Here is a 24,347-nt window from a genome sequence, read left to right as displayed (position 1 = left end):
GGAAGAAAGGAATTTAAAAAAATCATTAAATCATTTTATAATAATTTAAAAAATTTCATTAAATAAATGAGAAAAAAATAAAGAACCTAAAATCTCATAAGCTTTTCATAAGTAATTCAAAATGAAAATCGTCAATAGGCTTCTCTTATTTTTAAGATAAAAATGTCCTTCTTTCTGTTTATTTCCTTTTCAGACTTGATCGTTACAAAATAGTTGAATGTTAAAATAAATACCACATTGATGCTACCAACCTCCATATGAGTCTCGTTGCATCAATGTCTATGAATACAAGAGGTGAAACAATCTAAAATAAACTCTTACAAAAATACCAAAATCGTACAAAGGACGCGCATCAAAATAAATGTGACATGACATTGTAAATGTGGTTCTCGTGAAATCGTTCATACTTGTTCCACATTCACTATTAATATATAGACGAAGCTTGGCATGTCATGTAAATTATGTAGGGTTCAGTGAAGTGCCTACCTCTGGATCAAACGATTATCAGTCAATACATCTCTGACATCAGGCTAACAAATAAATAATACCCTTATTGTATACTATCATTAACAGTGGTAAAGTAATACCTATCCTAGGGTTGTGTGTAATGAAATTTTGTAGTATATAGACTGATTTCATTAAATGAAAGTGCAGTTAGTCATAAATAATAATTAATGCTTCGTTTTAAGATATTATATTTGAAATGTTTTACTGTATATAAAAATTTGAATTTAAAAGAGGTACTATCCTAGTTATACATGTATTACCCCGACAGACGTTGTTCTGTTAATAATAAGAAAAATCTTTACAAACTTAACGCATGAAAGAAAAAATAAACAAAACAAAAACGTGTGTCTGAATGATCTATATATTGTGTATTAACGCCTCCACGCCCCTCACTGACCTGTATAAATACTAATTGAACTGAACTAATTTTGACGTATAATACAAATGGCTGCAAAGGAACGTACAAATTTCACGTACTCTGAAGTATTTTTGCATATTTAATTAAGTTCGTTCGTTTTCCGAGTTATTTATACGTCAAGAAGCAACATAAAAAGGTACACCTTTTTTTGTAAAAATATATTAACTTTAACTTTAATAATAATGTAAATTGTAATTTTCAAATTCCATATGCTCACGTTGTCAGTTCAATTTTTCTACTCTAGCACTAATTGTGGAAACCTATAATTGCCTCTCTGTAATTATCTTAAGTTTTTAAAGCTGTTGGTTTTCCAAATAAATAAAATAAAATAGTTTCCCACCATCAATCGATGTTTGCTGAGGTTGTCTTCAATAGTTTTAGTACCGCAGACTCTCGCTACATGGCCAACAGCGCCAAAATGGCGAATATCAAACAGGCACAAAAGCATTTTGACAGCCACCAGTCCAGTGGATATAGTACAGGTCAGTGACGCCCCCACATCCCCCTAGCGGATGAAATATCGTAAAATCCAGAGATATCGCAATGAGTCAGTAGCTACCAATCTCTCATATAGGTATTATAGATAACGTAACCCGACCATACTTTCGATTTTATGCTCTCTTAAAAATTTGATCTGAGTAATTAATTAATTAATAGATATAAATACCACATCATAAAATATAAAATTCAAGAAATATACAAGAAACGTAAATACTAAACACTTTCAAATTTATTTGTGTATTTATTAGAAAAAATCCCATATAGTTTTGACTATACCGAAAAATATAATATATACTGCACAAAACACGAAAGCAAAAAAAAATAATGAATACATTTTCAATTTTAGTCTGAATATTGTATTTTTTTAGGCGGCAGAGTAACTCTATCTAAAGTTTCCTATACCTATGCGCTTTCGGGAAGCGATACGCTCTTGAATTTCACGCTAACCGTAGTATATTTCCGTTTATGAAGGTAATTGAATTTGTTCCGTATGTAGCGGAGCGTGAACCATATATAATTTACAATGACGTGTTAAATTAAACTATTTGTGATTTAATTACATTTGGGGCGTTATTGGCTGAGATTTACTGTCGTTTGTACGTTTTGAATTATTACGAACGCACAAAACCAGATTAATATGTGCGACTATTCTGAATATTTGACCAGAAAATATGTCGGATTTAAGCTGGATCATGGGTTACCATAAATTGAAGTCATTGTTGTCAATAATCTAATATATAAAATTCTCGTGTCATGGTGTTAAACTTTTAACTCATCGGAAACGGCTTCACCGATTCTCATGAAATTTTGAGTGCATATTGGGTAGGTCTGAGAATCGGACAACATCTATTTTTCATCCCCCTAAATGTTAAGGGTGGTCCACACGTTTTTTTTTTAATTTTTCTTTGACATTTTTTTTAATTTGTTTGATTATAAGTCAGCATTAAAAATACGTACAACTTCAAATTTTCACCCATCTACGATCAACAGTTACTTTTGTATCGCGATTTTAATATCGGCAATACAACGTTTGCTGGGTCAGCTAGTATTATATAAGGTCTTTACACCATTATGGTTATGGTTGGTAGAGCGACTTTAAAACGGTTAAGAATAGCCCTGTTTCAATGCAACCAGTGTGATCTATTTTAATAGCCACTGTTGATTATACCTCCTATGAATTTATTTATTTATTATTACAAGGAACCATAACAACCACATCACAAGAACTGAACAATATAGGAAAGTGATACAAAATATAAATATAGATGCGTCCTAACACATGTTTCACAATTACAAGAACATCAGAATCATATTAATATATTGCTTGATACACTTTTATATTAATAATATCCGGACGACCGAGCCTTGCTCGGATTTTTAAGAATGTACAAAACTTGAACAAAAAAAAACTAAAAGGACATCTGGATTCGAAATCCGGGGTCTTCTGCTTTCCGGATCACCCAATGTCCCATCTGAGCTATAATAGTCTTGTATATAGTGGCGAAATTTACCTTTGTATTCTAATGTTATTGTAGCTGTTTCTCATTCAAACATGGATAAAACAATTTTTTTTAATTGAAACCTAGCTAGATCGATTTATCACCCCCGAAATCCCCTGCATACTTAATTTTATGAAAATCGTTGGAGCCGATTCCGAGATTCAGATTATATATAGATATATATATACAAGAATTGCTCGTTTAAAGATATAAGATTTATTTATGGTAGAATTACAGAGTAGGGATAGTGGGTTAAGTTTAACCTATATTTACAAATAATTGTCAAAAGTCATTCATCAATAAGTATTATGTCCATAGCTTAGATAATTTTTCTGTTTAGAAAGAGCGTCTTGCTGTTAGGCAACACATGATAACAGGCTAGGTTTATTACACTGAGTGTGCAGTCCTTTTTCAGCAACTCACGCAGCGTTAGAGCGTTTAAATAGAGGCTAACAGTTCGCCGCTATTCAACGGGTTCACAGCTGTCACAATAGATCTAGATATATAAATTATCGAAGGTCCATTATTATAGGCAGGATTTGGAGAAAGTTTTATATTTTCTAATAACTTTGTTATGTTTTAGTTTTAAAACCTGATATATTTATCAACTCACCGACGCATATTTGGTAATTAAAAAATACTGATTGTATAACAACAAACCTTATTGTCTGAGGAGCAGAGGTCACACAACACACTGGATGAATCTTGATTGGCTATTTTTCGCAGCAGTACATAGTTGAGCGGCAGAGCTGATATTCCTCCAAGAGGCAGCGGAGTCTCCCCTGAGCACCCAGGGCACACCACAAAGTGGATACTTTTACCGGAAATCTATTCAAGAGATGTTAAATGCGAGTATTTTCAAAACAGCTATAACAATGTAAACATTTAACTATGAAGATTTAGAAATAATATATTTGTAGGTAGGTACTTACAACAAAACAAATCTTATAACTATATTATTTACAATACTATGATTACATTAAATTAAAACTATCATTATGGGGAAGCGTACCTAGAATATTACTGGCAGCATTTCCACGTTGGATAGCTAGGCTGATCCGTTGACCGAAATAGCTGCCAGCGCTTGGGTTACCAGTAGACCTATTGAGTCGCGTAGATAGTACTTTGTACATTCTCCGTGCCTTAGGGCCCCACGGGCCAAGTGTCTCGACACCAAACGGCACAAAGATGTAAGTCTCACTTAGAGCGACATATTTGCGATGTTTGCTGGTACTAGAATATAATTGTTATAATTAAAAGTAAGACCCTCTTCTAGCTTTGAAAGTTGGGAAGATTAATAAACTAGCTACTAAACTATTAATAAATTAGCCTAAACCACTTTAAACGCTCAATCTGACAACAATCGCACTAATGTGTGATGAAGTAGGAGCTCCAAGGACAGTGCTACATGTGATGCTACACACACGCCCACAGATAAACAATCTGAAGATCTTTACTTGCAATAATAATTTGACATTGGAGATAATAAATTCAAAATTGTATCTAGTCCATTGAAATGTTACATGAGCCTTGCATTTTTTAGAGGACGCAATTTTATTTTTGGAACATGTGTGTCAATAGAAGCTTAACCCCAAGTTTGGGGTTACCGCCCTTGTCCCCCGGCCGCCATCTTGGAAAAAGGGGTGCAAACACCTTTTTCGTGATATCTCGAAAACTATGCATCCTACAAAAAATTCGTAAAGACATATTTTGTACTTATTGCTTTAAATTTTAATTAAAGAAGTTATAAGCAAAAAAGTGAGGAAATTTCTATAACAAATTTCTTTTTTGCTCTATAATTTTTTTTATACATTTAAAAAAAATTACCTCGGACCAATCTTGTAGATAGTCTTTTGAGGAAAATTTTTCTGTATATTTTTTTTAAATTTCTTTCATTTGAAATGCTGTTACAGCGCTGCAAAATTGACCGGGATCGTCAATGTTTATGAGAATTGACGATCCCGATTGGTCTAAGGTAATTTTTTTGTAAAATGAAAGTATAAAAAATGTTATGCAAAATATAAATTTGTTATAGAAATTTTTTTGCTTGTAACTTCTTTAATTTTAAGTTAAGGACTGATAGTTTTAGAACATATTTACAGGCAAAGCGATTTGCTACAAATTATGTCCTTACGAATTTTTTGTAGGACGCATAGTTTCCGAGATATCGCGAAAAAAGTGTTTTCGCCCCTTTTTTCAAGATGGCGGCAGGGGGACAACAACAGAAACTTGGGGATAAGCTTCTATTGACCCCCACATATGTCCCAAAAATAATAAATGCAATATTCGGTCCTTAAATTGTAACATTTCAATGGACTAATCGGTGCTGAAAATAAAAAGCCCAATTGCAGTGCTTATATTCTTGAATTGAAAAATACGTAGTTGTAGTACCTAAATAAAATATACGATGAAGATGAGATTCTAACTTAATTTTTAGACTCTGTGGATCAATCTTATCTCTTCATATTAATTATAAGTAAATCGATTTTGATTCCATTGAGTGGGTTCCACGTGACTAGGGTTTGCCTATTTTTATTAGAAGAAATAGAGTATATATACTAGGGCCTATATAAAATATCAACGTTTTGTTCTATATAACAACTATACTGTGCATATTAATGATATAAAAAGCACATCGCTAGAAAGATAAATTCTGATGATTTTTGAACTTATTAAAAAATCGATTACTTCAATGCTATTTTGACATAAAAAAAATATTACTGGTGCGCGTGCCGAAATTTTCGTTCTTTGAGCAGCTTGACTGATATATCAAATTAGGTCTTATGACCGCTGGATATTAGCCCCCTTTTGTTTTTTTTTTTTCATAATTAACTTCAATTTCAATTAAAAGGGATTGCGAAACTGAAGTGGCAGTGGGAAGGGCACATAGTTCGACGGACAGATGGCCGTTGGGGCTGTACATTCTTCAAATAGCGACCACGTACCGGAAGACGCAGTGTTGGTAAGAACCCCACAAGATGGACCGACGATCTGATCAAGATCAACGGAATACGTTGAATGAGGGCAGCGCAGGACCGATCGTCGTGGAAATCTTTGGGGGAGATCTTTGTCCAGCAGTAGACATCTTCCAGCTGATAATGATGGTCAGATTAAAACGCGTGATCTTGAAGTTGTGTTTTTACATTAAGTTTTTACGTCAGTCAGTCCCCCTGAAGACGTGCACTGAAAAGGTCACGAAACATCGGGTTAAATAAAATTATAAAGAAAAATTCGATATATAAATGTTCTTTTACGCAAAAACCTAATGTAAACATACAGTGTCAATAAAACGCGTTTTAATGCTTCGAAAATTATATTTTTAACGACGAGACGACCAAGACGTTTAGCTGATGGTTATTGATACGCCCCGTCCATTATAATGCAGTGCCGTTCAGGATTCTTGAAAACCCTAAAAATTGTTAGCAGCACTACAATTGCGCTGGTCACCTTGAGACATAAGATGTTAAGTATCATTTGCCCAGTAATTTCAATAGCTACGGCGCTCTTCTGACCGAAACACAATAATGCTAACATATTACTGCTTACTACTACCCATAATCTAACCGGCATCCTGTGCAAAGGAGCATCCCTTAAGATTTAATAGTACCTTCTTGGTATAAATTCCAAACTTGCGTGGTTTCTGATTGAGGCTGGCGTCGGAGTCAGAGTTCCTCTCGCTCTCATACCCTGAGCCCGCAGAACCGCTGCCAGACCCTGACCTGGAGCTACTCGATGGCTGGAGAGATCCTGCAACAATAAAAAAATGTTTAAGTAGTGGTAATTACTTTCAAAAAATTCGTCCTTAACATTGAATTAACTTGTAATAATGTAAATTACTCTCGAGACGTTTTTGCATTTGTGTGTGTGTACGTGTCACAAAACTTAATAAATCAATACGTTAACATTTTTATTATAATTTTGATATTCAGACTGATATTTGGATAGGCTTTCGACAGTCATCGACCCCCTCATCCGTAGTGAGCAAGCAGGTTTCCACCCCAATCGATCGTGTACGGACCACATAAACACTTTACGTATCACACTAGAACAGGCATCAGAATGGCAAAGAAAATGTACCTTACATTCGTGGATTTTGAAAAAGCCTTTGACACGTTGAAGTGGACCGGTGTATGGTCTCGCCTACGAGAAATTGGCGTCTCCGAGAAAATAATAAATATCACTAAAGCTCTATACAAGAACTATGGTTGTAAAGTGACACATAATGGGCTCATCTCGGATGAAATAGCGGTACATGCCGGTATACGACAAGGATGCCTTCTTTTACCTCTTTTTTTCCTTGTCGCTCTTGATGGAATTCTAAAAAAAGTAACGCACAACAAGCGCCGCGGTATAGAATGGGGCATAACAAATACTGTAGAGGATTTGGATTATGCCTATGATATATGCCTCTTAAGCCACACTCGCGCAGATATGCAGTCCAAATTGAGCGAACTGTGCGAGGAAGCAGTGAAGGTGGGACTTAAACTAAATATAAGGAGGACTTAAGAAATGAGGTGCGGGGCTCGAGCTCAGGCCCGTTGCTCATTGGCATAGAGGTAGTGGAACGCATCCACAAATTTTCTTATCTCGGGAGCTGCGTGTCAGAGACTGGAGGGACTGAAGAAGATATCATTTCATGGATCGCCAAAGCAAGAGCAACCTTCGCACGACTCCGATCCGTATGGCAATCACGGAAACTCACGCGGAGAGCTAAGCTCAAAATATTCCGGTCCAACGTGAAGACCGTATTGATGTATGGGTGTGAAACGTGGAAGGTTACCAAGCCCATCTCTCATCAACTTTAGGTTCTCGTTAAGCGATGAAAGATAGATAGATCTTCGAAATATCCTCGGTATTCACTGGCCCGACAAAATTTCCAACGATCACCTTTGGCTACGCTGTCATGAAGTCCCAATCGACCAACAAATAAAACGCCGTAAATGGAGCTGGATAGGCCACACACTCCGGAGGGATCCCAACCTTGTACCGAAGCAAACCCTAGTTTGGAACCCTCAAGGAAAACGCAAACGTGGCCGTCCAAAGCAAACCTGGCGGCGGACTGTCATTGAAGCGAAGGACATCGGAAAGACCTGGAGTGAAATTAAGAGAGATGCTCAGGACCGATTGCGATGGAGATGCACTGTGGATGCCCTCTGCCCCAGCTAGGGGATACAGGAATTTAATGAATGAATGACAATAGATGCAAAAACCTGTATATATTTTTGAAAAAAAATAAGATGTCCAGCAAATGGATCATATGATCGAATTCTTCTGAAACTATTGCTAATGAATAATATGTCTTTTCAGTATTCCATATTTATTAGTATTCCAAGGATTAACATCACTTCAACAATTTAAAAGTTACGAGGGAGCCCGGGGAAGCCTAATTATAACTATTTACTGGTGCTATTCCCATAATATGTAACATTGTCGAGATATTAATATCAGCGGAAGATACGAGTGTATTGCTCATTACATCCGACGTGGAACGATCTCTAAATAACGGCGACCTCGAATGATTCACGGGAGAAAGAATACATTGTAAGCAAGGTAAAAAAGTATCTATCTTTTTATGGCTGGTATAGCAGTACGGTGGATAAATGACTTTTTATTATTAATTTTGTACTTTGCAGATCTGCATGGTGAAAATATCATTTAAATTTTGTGGTTATTATAAGTTGTAGGACATTTAAGTTAGCTAAAATAACAAATATTAAAAAAAAATCAAAACGTTTATTGAACTTTGATTAACAATGGATTAAGTTCAGTCATACCAATATTCATAACAATAAATAAATAATATCAAACAGATAAAATTAATCTCAAACAAATGAAATAAAAAACATTAAACAATTAAAATCACACTAAGGGCCGATTTTTCAATCCTCAGTTAAACAACTAGATAAGAGAAATTCGACGGATAGCGCAATTTCGAATTTTTCAACAGGCAGATAGAAATTATCAAACGAATTAAGACTATATCGGGTGCTTATATTTATCGGCCCCTTTGGGAGCCGATTAAGAGCTATCGGTGGGATAATTAGCACGTGTTTTTAAGTTTTTAGGCTATATTTTTAGATAAGTCATTCTCTAGTTACTCGTGTATTATCTATGCTCATGTCAAAAGATCATAAGTAGAACAATTCAAATCCAGGCTGCTTTGATGATAGCAGTAGTTTTGTATCTGTTGGTTGCAGCAATGACAAAAATCGTTCGAGAGAGAAGAACATATCGAACGCATATAAATCAAGAAAAGCAAAGCAAATCTATTGTTATTGTAACCAATTTTGACTGACATGTCGTAAACAGTCATCCACGCTTCGCATTTATAGCTCATTTGTATACTAGCTAACGCAGACAATGAAAAATCAAATCTGGTCACGCATTTTCGGGTTTCAGGTGGTATATCGAGTTGATACATTTTAAGGAGATTCACAAACGTGCAATCCATTCTTACATTTGTGAATGGTGTTCCATTTCAAAGTCTAATTTACAAATTAAGCATTCCTACCAATCGTAAAACAACATACATAATTAGTAGTCAGAGAAAAACACAGGTTTAGAAATTGAAAAAATATAATTTGTCAGTGGGTTCGAACTTCGATCAGCTCAGCAAACTCGATAACAAACACAAACAACTAATAATAAATTATAAACAGAGAAACTAAATAAAGAATACAGATTAACAAGAAGGAGTATCGGTTATTAAAAATTTTTAAAGTGTATTTTGCTCCAAGATTACTTGGAGCAAAATACACAATTATGATTCACAATTGGATTGTAGATTACAAAGTACACCAATATGAAATAGATCCGTTGTTACAAGTAGGGTTAACAACCTGACTTGTGTTACATTCGGTGTCTAAATCAAACTTTTTTTTTATGAAAATAAGGGACGAGACGAGCAGTACGTTCCACAGATGGTAATTAATACGCCCTACCCATTACTATTCGCTGCCGCTCAGGACTCTTGAAAACCCCAAAATTTCTGAGCAGCCCTACATTTGCGCTCGTATCCTTGAGACATAAGATGTTAAGTCTCATTTAGCCATTAACTTCACTAGCTACGGCGCCCTTCAGACTGAAACACAATAATGCTTACACATTACTGTTTCACGTCAGAAATAGGCGCCGTTGTGGTACCCATAATTTAATTTAAATGTGCATCTAAATTAGGCAGACCTGATACAACGTTGGTACCTACGTGGCGGGCGAGGATCACACCAGTGACAGCGTGGTGAGAGCCAGCGGTTCTATCTTTTGAGCCACCGACGCCTGCAATCGTTATTATGGATTAGACTTTAGACCTTTCCTCTATTATTTCCTCCTCTCTCAGAAAACCAAACAAAATTGCATAGCACCTGTTCCATTTAATATACTGTACATTTCCTTTACTATGTAGTGATATTGCATATTATATACAACCTTTGATCTAAGCTGTCTGATTAAATAATAAGGAATAATTGTTTAATGTTCACGTAGAGTTCAAAGCTTATTCAAGGAAATAAACCTCGAAGATATCTGTTTTATATCTATGTAACAGAATGATCTTTATGGTTGCTAAGTAATGGTTTGAAACTTTATTTTAATGGTAATAAGTTAATTTTTTGCCACTGTCGAAAATGTCTTATTGTAAAATTATTGGTTAATTTTATTTTAGAGTTCCTATACGTTTCTCATTACGTTTGTCAAGTTTCGTTATATTTGTTTATAAGTGTTAGATATTTTTACTTCACGAATTTTTAGAAATAATAATAATAAAGAAGGGTCAAATTTCAGTGCTACTGTATTTAAATATATTATATTACTAGCTGACCCGGCAAATGTTGAGTTAGACCGTTTCTTGGAAATTGCAATATTACTTTATTTTTCTAAAATAAAAGATTTTTTTCTAAATCAAACGTAGCCTTAGTTACTCCTTATTACATAAGCTACCTGCCAATAAGAGTCCCGTCAAAATCGATCAAGCCATTTCAGAGATTAGCCGGAACAAACAGACAGACAGATAAATATTGTAAAAAGTGTTATTTTTGTTTTTTGTTATTTTTCGTATATAAAATTCATAAACATGTAGTAAAAAACGGTTATTTTAATATTACAAACAGACACTAAAATTTTATTTATATGTATAGATTAGAAACTGTAAAACCTACAAATACTGAAAAGAACACTTGTTTAGAATAAAACAACTATTGTTAATTTAGTAGCAGCCAACGGACTATGCAGGGTGAAACGAGACAACCTCCAAAAACGTAACGGTTCAGTAGAGCTTCCTAAAACTGAATCATTACTTTTTCTTAATTTTCATAGGTTTTTTTGAAGTGAAACTTCTTTAGAATCGTTGTGATTTGAAACTCAAAGAAACGAAAAAGCAAGACGCTGGTGACACAAACAGGTAAATAAATGTATTGGTTTTAGCCGGCGTGAGAATGAGATAGGAAAGCATTATACAGTGTTTGGGTACCAGGCGATCATAATTGAAGAAGAGATTGTCTTATGTATGAAGCGAGTATACCTTAATATATTCTGACGTATTACTACATAGACACCAGGAGAGAATAAATATGGTAGCGGTGATAGTAATGTCTTTCATAGCGGTAGAAAACACGTGTCATCCTAGCAACATGTACCAGGATTCCATATACAGCTTAGAGGTAAAAGCAAAATGCACATTAAAATTATTATACAAGTGCTGACCATCTTGAAGCCAAATTTTCTTAAGGTTTCACTTCTACCACGTGTGAATTGCATTACACACATGTTTTTTTAATATATTTTAAAGAAAATGATTAAAATACGGACTATATTGCATTATTATTACAAAAAAGGCCTGTGAACATTGCAGCTATATTATAAAAATGCGCCGCTGATTTAAGTGTTTTTATTATATTTTATATCTTGGATTGAACGTGCAACCGCTTTTTAAAACCCTTAAAAACAAATAATTATAGGCAAAATACTTGATTAACAGAACATTCGCATAGACGTGAAATAATATATCGTTTCATCACTAGAGTAAGTTGGTGAAATATTTGTCGTACCGTATATAGGAAACAGCACGAGTATAAACACGGAGCATAAATGAAAACTGAAGTCAGTGGAACATAAATAAGCAAACGTCATAACAACATCGATATTACAATTGTTTAGGTTCCGGGCCGCGGCCGAGGCACGCCGGGTGGCGAGCTATATTTAGACTACATTACTTATACAGTTCCATGCGCTCATTAAAACAATAATAATTATATCTTACTTTTCTCAGAAGATCAATTCACTAATAATAAATACTCCGTTGATTGATTTTTAATGCGCTTTTATAAGCTTCATATGTATGTTAGTATGTAACAGAATCTCTGAACATGATTTTGACCCCCTTCAAAACGTCGGATTAATTCGAAATTTGGCATACTTATTAGAGACCGATGACAATTCAATATTATATATTACTAGCTGACCCGACAGACGGTGTTCTGTTCATAATAAAAAAAAATCTTGCGGGTGGAATTTCGTAAAATCCGTTCTTAGCTGACCTCTATTCGGCGAATGGAATATTCCTACCAAATTTGAAGTCTCTACGGCTTATGGTTCCAGAGATATCGTGATGAGTGACTATATACGTGGAAATCTCTTTTATATAATATATAGATTAATATTCAATTCAATAAAAAATTTAATTTTTTAGTGCGATTTTCTATAAAAGCGTATTTTTTAGTTTTTTTTAAAACTATTATTTTACACAGTTTCGGTGTGTATGTCAATACTGAAATTAAAAATGTGAGTTTTAACCACTCGAAGTCGTCCGATTTTCTTGAAAACTTGCACACGTACAGAAAGGATTCCAGCACAATATTTATATTTCGTTGGCTTTGTATCCTAATCAGGATATTATAAAACTGTTGACATTTATGCGATATAAAAAGAATGCGAGCCTTTAAGTATTGCTTGAATAGGTACATAAATAAAATAAATTACAGTTAGTAGTAAAAATACTTCAAATACGTTACAGTAAAAGGCTTTTTCTGGGTGCCGCTTAGCTTAGAAACCGACTTAAACATTTTGATGTGAAAACTTTTTTAGCGACGTTGAGCACTTTTGATGTGAAACATCTATAGCCGCACGTAAAACCGATTTCTGGCGTGGTGACGCATGCCGTGGCGACGCGTCGCCATGTCACAGTAATACCGTCCTCAGAGGCAACACCGAATATAACTATTACCGAAGGAAGTTACCGAAACTATAAACGAATTAAGTAGTCACGATTTGAAATAAATTCGTAAATTTTTGTATTGAATGAAAATAAATGTTTATTCAATAAATAGTCATCGTTATCTGGAAAAAAATCGTAATATTTTATTTTATCATTATGAAATATTTAGTTATTATCACAATATGTTCTTTTCTGCATAATACTTTTACAAAATAATGTCGATGTTTAACATCTGCCAGGCGTCCCGTGACGGCTCACATTTTTTTTTTGGTTGCGTATGAAATGTTAAACTCGCGTCAGCTCACACGTGAACTGATCGAAAATTCGTAAGACTAAGACTAAGTTTTTCTAAGAGATAAACTTTTTAATATAAAAATTGTAATAGTTCTGAATTGTTAAATTTTTTATGTAATATAAATTGTCATTTTTGTGTACGATAGCGCAATAAATGAATATTGTATTTAACCACATAAATGCTAGTATTTTATACTGATAAATAAAGCAATTCATGCAAAATTATTCCTTAACCATTCCAAAATATTTAAAAATGCACAACGTTAATATTCAATTTGTTATTATTTTAAAGTGATAACCTTCACTTCTAGGATTAATACACAAATAAAAATGAATTATTAAATAGTAAATTTTAAATTAATTGATTAAAATTATACCACATTGTTTAGATTTACAAGAGCGACATCTCAAGTTAATTTCCTAATATGCAAATATTGTGGTTTAGCAGGTTATCAATTGTAAAGTAGATCCTGTAGATGAAGCCACAACATACGAGTTGAACAGAGCATACAAGATTTTATGACGATACATCACTCGAACGGTTAGCTCAGTTGGCAGAGCACCGGTACGGAACGTCAGAGATCGTGGGTTCGAGTCTTTCTTTCATAAAATTTTGTTTTCAAATATATCTTTATTTGTTAATATTCAAGTTTTCACTACTGCCGGCACTCCCAGTGTGCAACTCGTTATTTATTCTGTCAGCAGTACCGTAGTGTACCTACAAGCATTATTGTGTTTCTGGTTTCGGTTTCAAGGACGCCGTAATTAGTGAAATGTTTTGTGGGTTAATGAGACTTAATTTAATCTATGTCGCGCCATTGAGACGCCACTAAGAATTTCGTATTTTTCATGAATCCTGAACTGCATTATTTAATGTAATCGCCTAATGGACAGGTTGACTTTTTATTTTATGCCAGGTGATGCCTGAAAAAATACAGCAGAAGATTACTTTTGAAAACGATATGTATATCTTTATATATGTAAGAGATTTCCACCGATGATTGACTCATCACGAAATCTCAAAAACTACAAAGTCTACAAACTTGGAATTTTTAAGGTCGGTTCTTTCTAGGTCGTAGGTGTCAGCTAAGAAACGGATTTGGGACTCCTCCCTAAAAGGAGTGAGGGGGTAAAAAAAAAGGGGGGGGGGTCGAAGGTTGTATGAAAATCCTATTTAAATAATAAAAATCTGTGTAAGTCATTTTGGGAATCTCCTTTTAAGGGGGTCAAGTTTGTATAGAAAAATTGCAACTATAGTTATTTCAACTTGAAACTTGAAATAAAGGGTCTTTATAGGGGGCAAGTGCAAGAAAAAAGGATGCTATGAAAATCCCCCACCCCAAATGGGGTGAAATGGGGGTTGTATGAAGTCCTATGTTTTTGAAGTTAGAGACGTAAAAATCGTAATTTAGGTTACTCGCTATAAATAATGAAAATCTGTACCTTACCTGTTATTTTGGAAAGTTTTGATTATTGTTAAATTGAAGTTTGGTAGGTCTTTTTAGGGATTAGGTATCAGCTAAGAAAAGATTTTACGAAAACCCTCCTAAGGGGGTGAAATTGGGTTTGAAATGTTGGATGAAAGTCTTATGAAGTTCGACCGTGATAATACCACATTTTTTATATAGGTACCTATATAATTAAAATACCTTTGAAACCTACGCCTTTCGATGATAAAGTTATTAAATAAAAAAATTATTATACGTAGTCATTTAGAAGAGGGAGTGCTTGGTGGAGGCAAGACAGATCATTCTGATTTCAAATAACCTCTGAACCTGAACACGGCACAAGTGCTTCGAGAAGCCAAGATTATTGTATGGGATGAGTGTACTATGGCCCATAAGAAATGCATTGAAGCTCTAAATAGGACTTTCCAAGATATAAGGTAATGTAACCGACATATGGGCGGCGTCACGGTACTATTGGCTGGTGACTTCAGACAGACGTTGCCTGTTGTTTCACGAGGGACACGTGCAGATGAACTGAAGGCTTGCCTTAAGTCATCAGTTCTATGGCCTAAAATTAATATTTTGTCCTTAAAAGTAAATATGGGTTTGTATCTTCAACATGATTCAAAGGCGGAGGAGTTCCCCAATTTGTTGCTAGACATTGGTGATGGAAACATTTTGGAGGAGGGATGTAAAATAAACATTCCCAGTAATCTTTGTCATGTTGTGAGAGATCTGACTAGCTAAACGGACAGAATCTACCCCAATATTGTTCAATCTGTAGTAAATAGCGCTGCATGGCTGAGAGAAAGAGCTATTCTTTCTCCAGGAAACGACTCAGCCAACAGTAATATATTTTTTTAGTTAGATCAAATAAAATATGAATCTTTAGACACTGTATTGGAGGTTGATGATGCTGTGCATATAATAATAGGAATACCACCTCACATCCTATACCTCAAAGTTGGCGCTCCAATTATTTTAATGCGCAACCTAAACTTTGCAATGGAACCAGACTTCAGGTCATGACCTTGCTTAAACATGTGATCGAAACCACCATTTTTACTAGCGTCAACCAAGGGTAAAAAGTCTTTATCCCTAGGATTCCCTTGATACCATCGGATTACCAATTTGAATTGAAACGTCTGCAATTTACGGTTAAACTATGCTACGCGATGAAAATTAATAAAGGACAGGGCCAAACTTTGAAACTAACCGGTAAAGATCTCAGAAATGATTGTCTCTTGCAAGGCCAGTTGAATATGGCGTGCTCCAGAGTCAGTTCACCAGATTATTCTTGAACCCGAAAGAAGTACAAGAAATGTTGTTCACAGGGAATTTTGGAAATTTAAAACAAATAGGGCTGTCAATTTTTTTTCCATACCATCGGATTACCAATTGCAATTTAACATAGAAACAATTTCGAGTAAATAAATTATGCTACTCGATAATCCTATTATAATAATAAAGCCAGAATCACACACGCCAGAAAACAGCCGGTGTACATCTCAGAAATTGTTTCTATCACGACCAGTTTTACCTACCTACGTGGATATTATAAGAATGTGTAAATTGATGTTTACGGGGAAGTTTGGAAAACATAGAACTGACAGCTCTTTATTTAAAAAAAAAAGGTGTAAATTGTGACCTCTTTAGGTATGAACTATGAAGTGCGGTTTTTACTAGCGGTATGACTTTTGTCGATAAGTTTGATTGCCCTTCCAGCAGGAAAATAATCTCAAAGGAAATCAGAAATTATGCGCGGACGACGTCGCGGGCAACTGCGAGTAATCAATATATAAATAAAGTACATAGACGCCTTTGGAAATTTTATTCTTCAGCATCCACAATAGTTACAGACCCTGATAATGTATATTTGGAAAGGTTAAATCTTTGAGTTTGGGTTTCTAGCTGGTTGGAATCAAAAGTTATTCAGGCTCAAACTTGAAAAGAAAAGAAAAGAAAATCAGGTTTGACCACTAGAATATACCAAAAATTACCATTTTGAACAAATTGATTTGTTCACATTAAATTCACTTGCTTTTTTAACAATGCATTTTTTCTAAATTAATACCAATCAACCAATGCATATGCTTAACCAGGCATGCATAAACGGGCAGGAGACAGGAAAAACGAGCGGGTCGTCACTAGTAAATAATTAAAATTCGACGAACGAGCTCTCCATATTTAATTATATAATAGTTTATAAAAAACTAAAAAACACGCTAAGAAGCACAAAACTCTGTTTGGTATTCGAAAATTTCTAATATTAGATAAATCGGTTAAAGATAATGGTTGAAATTTAAAATTACCAATCCGGCCTTATCGACGATAGATGAAAATTATATAAATTATTAACAAAAATCTTTTGCTGTTTTTTTGCAAATTGAAAAATGGAATAATTTTATTAAATTAATGTACTGTCATCGGTCCTCGATAAATCTACGAAGTTTGAACGAAATCTGACTGTTTAAAGTGGGTCAAAATCGCGCCCAAATGAGTCGGTAACAAACAAACATACATACAGGTGAAGCTAGTAAAAAGCGTGTAAAAATTATCTTTAACTAACGTCTGTTGAGACGGTTCAAAGTAGTTGATCAACTAATATTGCTCCGTGTGAACACGTCATTATACTGCGCCACTCTTTTGAAATGAGTCACAGCGAATAGCAGGCGACCCCGACTCTAGGTATTCAATCGAAGTCATGGAGAGAAGCCCCACATCTGTGGTCTACTTTGCCCCTAATTGGCTTATTTTCTTTGTAAGTGTGGTTTGGACTCACACTAGTAGTGATTCCTTACCGAAATAACTTAGAAACGTGTTTTAAAATTGTCTCTTTCTGTTTCGTATAAACGGAAGATAAAATTACCTATGACGCTTCGCTTTTACTCAACGACTTGACTGTAGGGCCCGTATTGTATTCAATGTATGTAATAATATGGAATAGAAAACCTTCAAACATAATATGGAATAGAATAAATGAAATAATAATATATTTCATCTAATAAATATTCTAAAAATGATTCGAAAAGGAGTCAGATCCGATACAGCTTGTATCGGCATATTTGGTGTCCATAATTAAATATTTTATCGAAGTATGTTCATTTCCGTGGTCGTTTGGAAGAGTAGGCAAAATTGGCCTTTAAAAAGCTCGGTGTAGTCAGTAGGGCGACATAGTACTTAACTGCTAGCCAGCTGCAATAGTATAAGGCGCAATGTCTACTTCACACCCAGTACAAGCTTCTTTTACTTGACCACATACAACGAAAAGCGGAATTACCGTCGATCATGTCATCTCCGATCGGCTGCTTTTGCGTTGCGTATAAACGTGGAATCTCTCTGCATCTCTTACCATCTATCAGGTGGAGTGCTCAGAAAATTGGTCAGGTTGATACTAAAAGCCGAATTCACCACCGGACAATACTCTAAATTAAAAAAAACACGCGCATCATGTTTACGTCTGGTATGATACAACCGCAAATTTTTCGAGAAAATTTTTGCCCTGCATAGCCACCTTATGGAATCAATAACACCTTTCTTTCTCCGATTTGCTAAACCTTTTTAATGCAGCAGCAAATGACCCTTTCGTAGACCGTTGTGTATGAAAAATCTCAACATAGGCGAATAATGTCTGTTCGTCTCTTCCTTAACACCGCTCCTAAGCGAAGTCCAATGCAAAAAATGTGTCTAGGATCTAATTTCAATGTCTCTACAAAGGTGATAGATATCTGACAGATCAACGATTTTCACATATCACCATTAAATACACCTGTCGCATTACGACATCAATTTATTCGTTGAGAATATTCTAGATCAAATATTTTTGAACATTGGCTGTTAAGAGCGTGACCCATTTACACATAATAAAGTCTGTTGTTCACTTTCTTAATGTTCCATTATCAGATGGTTATATTTTATGATCCCTCCAGATGTTCCACACTCGATACTAACTAGTTATATTTTATTGAGTAACCAAACTCGAGAAGGGTCTCATTGAGATATAAACAGGCCGACTACGGAACTGTTAATAATTCTTCGTAAATTGCGGAAACTTAGTTAAAATTATTATGGCAATAACTTTGAAGATTTAACAATGTGGATCACATTTCTAGTTAACAGTTTTAATCTTTTCATGTGTTGGAAAAGCTTAGCTTTTTATACAAATATAATTGACTCCAATATTAGTGACTTTGAATTGACTGTATTAGGTACAAATGTTAAATTAAAAAAACTGAATTTTAACGATGCGCGCGCTGACACCGACACCGATACAAAATTCGACGTTAGTTACTTATTTGTATCATACTTCAGCTACCGTAAGCCTCTTGTAACTCATAGTTCAACTGAACCAATCGACGAGAATCAAATAAATTTCAATACATGTTCTATTTGTATTACAATAATTTAATGGTATTTAAATAAATGTTATTTATCTAAATTATGCGGTTATTATATATTTGCATTAAGTGATTGTCCTTTTTTTTCGTTTTCAGCCGGAAGACCGGTCCACTGCTGAACAAAGGCCTCCCCCAAAGATCGCCGACGACGATGACGATCGGTCCTGCGCTGCCCTCATGCAACGAGTTCCGGCGATCTCGACCAGATTGTCGGTCCATCTTGTGGGGGGCCTACCGACACTGCGTCTTCCGGTACGTAGTCGCCATTCTAGGACTTTACTGCCCCAACGGCCATCTGTCCGTCGACCTATGTGCCCCGCCTACTGCCACTTCTGTTTCGCAACCAGTAGTTGTATTTAATACTTTTTTATTACAATATTGTTTTTTCTACAAACGTAAATAGCACGAGGAATAAATATTTTAAGGAATTTTTGTTTTGTTACGCCAAAGAAATATAACTTCTTGCATCCGTAAATTAGTACCATAATTAAGACACACACTTTTTATATATAAGAGGGGCAAACGGACAATGGGCTTCTCTGATGGAAAGTAAACAAACCAGCTGTACATTGACATGAGCAATAACAGAGACCAAGATATGCGTTGTCGGCCTTTATAAAGCACATAAGTGAATTTGCTAGAAACTGTCATAACCATAATGGAACTACCAGGAACAGATATAAACTTATAATGCCTACTCCTCGACTAAGTCGAGTTAGTGAGTCTTTTGTGGGGCAATGTATATGCTATTACAACATGATCCCAGAAAATGTTTTAAGTAAACGAAATTAAAAAATTGTTAAAAAACGTTTGTGTGATAAAGGTTACTATAACATAAATGCCTTTCTCAATGATACCGCATATTGGGAGTGGAGCGATCGCCCTCAGAATATAAAAAAAAATTGTGTACCATATTACATTGTAACCATATTTTTTATGAAAAAAAAAAGAAGCCCGCTGAGTTTCTTACGCCTGTTCTTCTCAGGTCTGATGCATACTTTTTTGAATGGGTGGTGATTTTTTACTGATATTCTATTTGCATAAAAATATTTGAATTTGAGATGGCAATATGGTCTAGACTTGAAGGAGGTTAGGTTGAAGGTAATGTCCGGTGGTAGAATTCGGGTGCTGGTATTAGTCTGGACAAGTCCACTCACTAGTCCCCGTGATATACTACACAATCCTAAGAAATCTAGTGACGGTGACTACATCTGTGTTGCGCGAGGTCCAAATAAGACTGGCAGAAGGTTCCGCCGCTAGCATCGCTTCATCAAGAATATTATGAAGCGGATGGCGAATGGAACGCCAAAAAGTGTTTCCAATTGGCTTTTGACAGATCGATAGGGAATGCAAAACCCTATCGGACTGTATACAAAACCCATTTTCGAAACAAAGTGCCCGTTTGTTTTTTTTATTTAAGAGGAGGACAAACAGCGTGTACAGGTCACCTGATATCAAGTGATCTCCACCGCCCAAACTCACCTTCAACACTAGATGAATCACAGGCATCACATGCTGATCTTTTAGAAAAGTGTACGCGCTCTTTCTGAAGGTAATCACCGCACAAGAAAGCTCATTCCATAGTTTCGTTGCAGGTGGAAGGTTCCTTGAAAACCGCTCTGTAGAGGAACGTCAGCTATCCATTTCATTTGTTTTCCTTTCCAACGTCGATATCTTTATGACCACTTTATCTATCATAGCTAAGTTTGTAGTTCGAACCTAATTGTGCAGACGGAACCATTGCTACGTGAGTTATTCTCAAACTTGCCCTGTTTAAGAGCTTATAGTTCAAGGTTCGAACTTTTAGTCAAAGTCAAATTCAAATGATCTTTACTCATTGCAATCATATTTGATCATTTTGAATCGTCTGTTTTTCGTTTCTTGAAAAAAGTTCTACATTATAATGTAGTTTTGAAAAAATATATATTCTAGAAAATTATAACGTTTTGTTTTATTAAGACAGTGTTAGAGCAAATATATTACCAAGCTTTATTTATCTCAAGTGTATTATAGAAAAATCCTTATCTCGTTAATTTTCTTTGTGGAATCAAGACAATCGAGGACACCAGTGGGAGACTCTTTAGCACAGGAAGTCGGCTAGATGATGGGTACCACAACGGCGCCTATTTGTGCCGTGAAGCAGTAGTGTGTAAGTAGTAGTGTGTCTCGGTCTGAAGGGCGCCGTAGCTAGTGATTTCACCAGTAATTTTACTGGGCAAATGAGACTTATCTTATGTAAATTATTATATCATATTTATTATTCAAACAAAACAAATCTTATAACTATTTATACAATACTACGACTACATAAAATTAAAACTATCATATATGTATTATATATTATATTATTAAAAGTATTACGTTATTCAAAAGAATTGTTAAAAAACGTTTGTGTGGTTACTATAACATAAATGACTTTCTTAATGATACCACAGATTGGGAATGGAGTGAACGCCCTTAGGCTATTAGTATCATCATATAATAAACTGATAGTAATCATATAAATATCATATGACTATCAGTTTAATTGTACAATATTACTTTGTTAACATATTTTTTCGATGAAAATAAAAAGCCAGCTTGCGCCCGTTCTTCTCAGGTCTGAGGCGTTCATTTTGGAATGGGTGGTAGTTTTTACTTTCAATAAGTGATGTCACATCCTATTTTGAATAAAAATATTTGAATTTGAATTTGAATATGTCTCAAGGTGACCAGCGCAATCGTAGTGCAGTTCAGAATTTTTGGTTTTTTCAAGAATCCTGAGCGGCACTACATTGTAATGGGTAGGGCGTATGAATTACCATCAGCTGAACGTCCTGCTCGTCTAGTCCTTATTTTCATTAAAAAAAAACCTGACGGCAAGAGAAATTCGCTTCAAGTTTGACGAAACATTAAGAGCGCAGTGCTAAGTCATCGGGGCCGTTTTGCATTACGCTTCTCCATTCTCCTAGATAGTTTTGTGCTGGGTGGAGTCTTCTTGCCAAAAAGAAGAACAATGAAAATGCGTGTGCAATTATCGGTAACTAATAAACTGACGATTTAAGGCAGCAAGAGCAGCGAGTGTTTAAACGTAGCACAGCAACCTCCACATTGCACACATTTATATGCATACAAATTACAAATACTATGAATTACTATGTAATTCTAGTAGGGTTGACAACTTTTTCTGGAAGAATTATGTCTTACTTCAAAGAGGGTAAATAGAGTATATATTAAAAAAAAGTATCATATATTTTATTTTTAAATATTTGCAAATAAAAGTTATTTTTGCCAAAAAATTGTCACATTGACATTGTATTTAGATGTGTGAAGATTGGGGGCTACCCGTGTTCAGAGACGCGCGAGTTTTATGGCTTTGGGTACCAACAAGTACCGTAGATATAGTTTTCGCCTGTTTACGCACATGCCCAAAAAGTGAGTGTATGTAAAAAAAAGTATTTTGGCGTACTGTACGAGTGTAATAAATTATTAAGTCCACCACATGAAATATATGTATATAGTACAATACTCTATTTAAGAGTAGGTACGGGTGGCAACCCTAAAACTAGGGTTTTGTGTGATATTTTTCTAGCACGAAGCTCTAGGTCAGACTATCAATACTAGTCTTCACATATTGACATCATTTATAATTAACGAGCTGGTTCATCCCAGGAGTTATCATTAACTCCATATTAATTTATGAGAGAGTTTCACCTGGGGGAGGCCTCTTTGCACCGGAGTCCGGCTAGATAATGGGTACCACGTTGGCGCCTATTTCTGCCGTGAAGCAGTAATATGTAAGCATTACTGTGTTTTGGTCTGAAGGGCGCCGTAGCTAGTGAAATTACTGTGCAAATGAGACTTTACATCTTATGTCTCAAGGTGACGAGCGCAGTTGTAGTGCCGCTCAGATTTATGGGTTTATCAATAATCTTGAGCGGCGCTACATTGTAATGGGCAGCCGGCAGGGCGTATATCTTGTCCCTTATATTCATTTAAAAAAATTAGGAGAGAGTGAAGAAAGCTTAAATTGATTGAAATAGAACTGTTTTCGAAAAAAAATGTATTTTTGTTTAAGAAAAATGTATAACAGGTATTATAAGAATCTAGACAGTAATAATAAGTAATTACCAGCTGTATCGCTCCATGTCTCAGCCTCTCCTTCCAGCGGCAAGCTCTGCAGACATCTGGTGCAGAAGCTGTGGAGGCACGCTAGCAACCTTGGCTCTACCAGCTCCTTCTTACAGATACCACATTCCCACTCCTTCACCACAACCCGAGGCACATCATACGCAGAAGTCCTCGGAGCTACTTGAGAATTCTGACTGTCAGGTCGTAAATTACGAGGCACCTTCATAGGACTGTTACCAGCGCTCACCGAAGTCTGCTCAAGAGATTTACGCCTGTCTTGTTTCTTACGCGAGAAGCTGCCGAAAATGTACAACAAACGATCAATTTCCATTTCAATTCATTGCGAAAGCGCATTTAAATTAAGTGCGGTGTGGGTTATAAATAACGTCCATTCATGATGGCCGCAGCGGACTCACTGATTTGAATTTCGAACAGCTGAGGCTGAATGATGCATAGGTGAAGCCCTATTGAATTGAACCGATTTCTCAAGGCGAACTAAATTTAATAAAGGAACATATAAAGTTGTGAAGAAGTTGTAGTTTTAAAAGCCATTGGTAAAAAGCTGCTCTATGTACGAGTTTGTGTGAATTTGTCGCGCAAAATGTTTTGTAAAATAAGAGATAGGTACTTATATCATACATAATATTCCAATAAGTATAATACTCATAGGTGACTTTTCAATGAAAAGGCTGTTTTAAACAACTAGCTCTAATTACAGATAGATTGCTATCACCATTTACGGCCGTTTTCAATAACGTATCTCTAGTTACGGATAGATTGCTATCACCGTTAGTTACAAGATCCTATCTATCCATAGTTATGTCTAATATTTTGATACTATTACGGCCGTTCCCAATATTCAGTCTATCCCCGGTTGTGGCCTACTTAAGATAAAAATCGTAACTATCGTTGACTTTTATGTCCCAATAAACTTATCGAAGATAACTCATCTTATCCGTACACGCT

The 24,347-nt window shown here is 35.4% G+C and overlaps 1 protein-coding gene across 1 annotated transcript in view; it reads right to left on the bottom strand.

Annotated features, from left to right (window-relative positions):
* The window catches only part of LOC126979891 (tripartite motif-containing protein 45), a 36,278-nt gene extending 12,497 nt beyond the window's left edge, over window positions 1-23,781 (bottom strand). Inside the window, exons 1-3 of the mRNA XM_050829469.1 lie at window positions 23,382-23,781; window positions 6,533-6,672; window positions 3,586-3,753 (exon numbers count right to left, since the gene is read on the bottom strand). Coding sequence (XP_050685426.1) covers window positions 3,586-3,753; window positions 6,533-6,672; window positions 23,382-23,712 — 639 coding nt within the window. The 5' untranslated portion in view covers window positions 23,713-23,781. The remainder of the gene's footprint in view (window positions 1-3,585; window positions 3,754-6,532; window positions 6,673-23,381) is intronic.
* Between the last annotated feature and the right edge of the window lie 566 nt (window positions 23,782-24,347).

Source organism: Leptidea sinapis, chromosome 4 (assembly GCF_905404315.1).
Source record: "Leptidea sinapis chromosome 4, ilLepSina1.1, whole genome shotgun sequence".
Taxonomy (NCBI): Eukaryota; Metazoa; Arthropoda; class Insecta; order Lepidoptera; family Pieridae; genus Leptidea; species Leptidea sinapis.
Note: the sequence above shows the minus strand (reverse complement) of the source record. Positions and strands in the feature narration are given on the sequence as shown.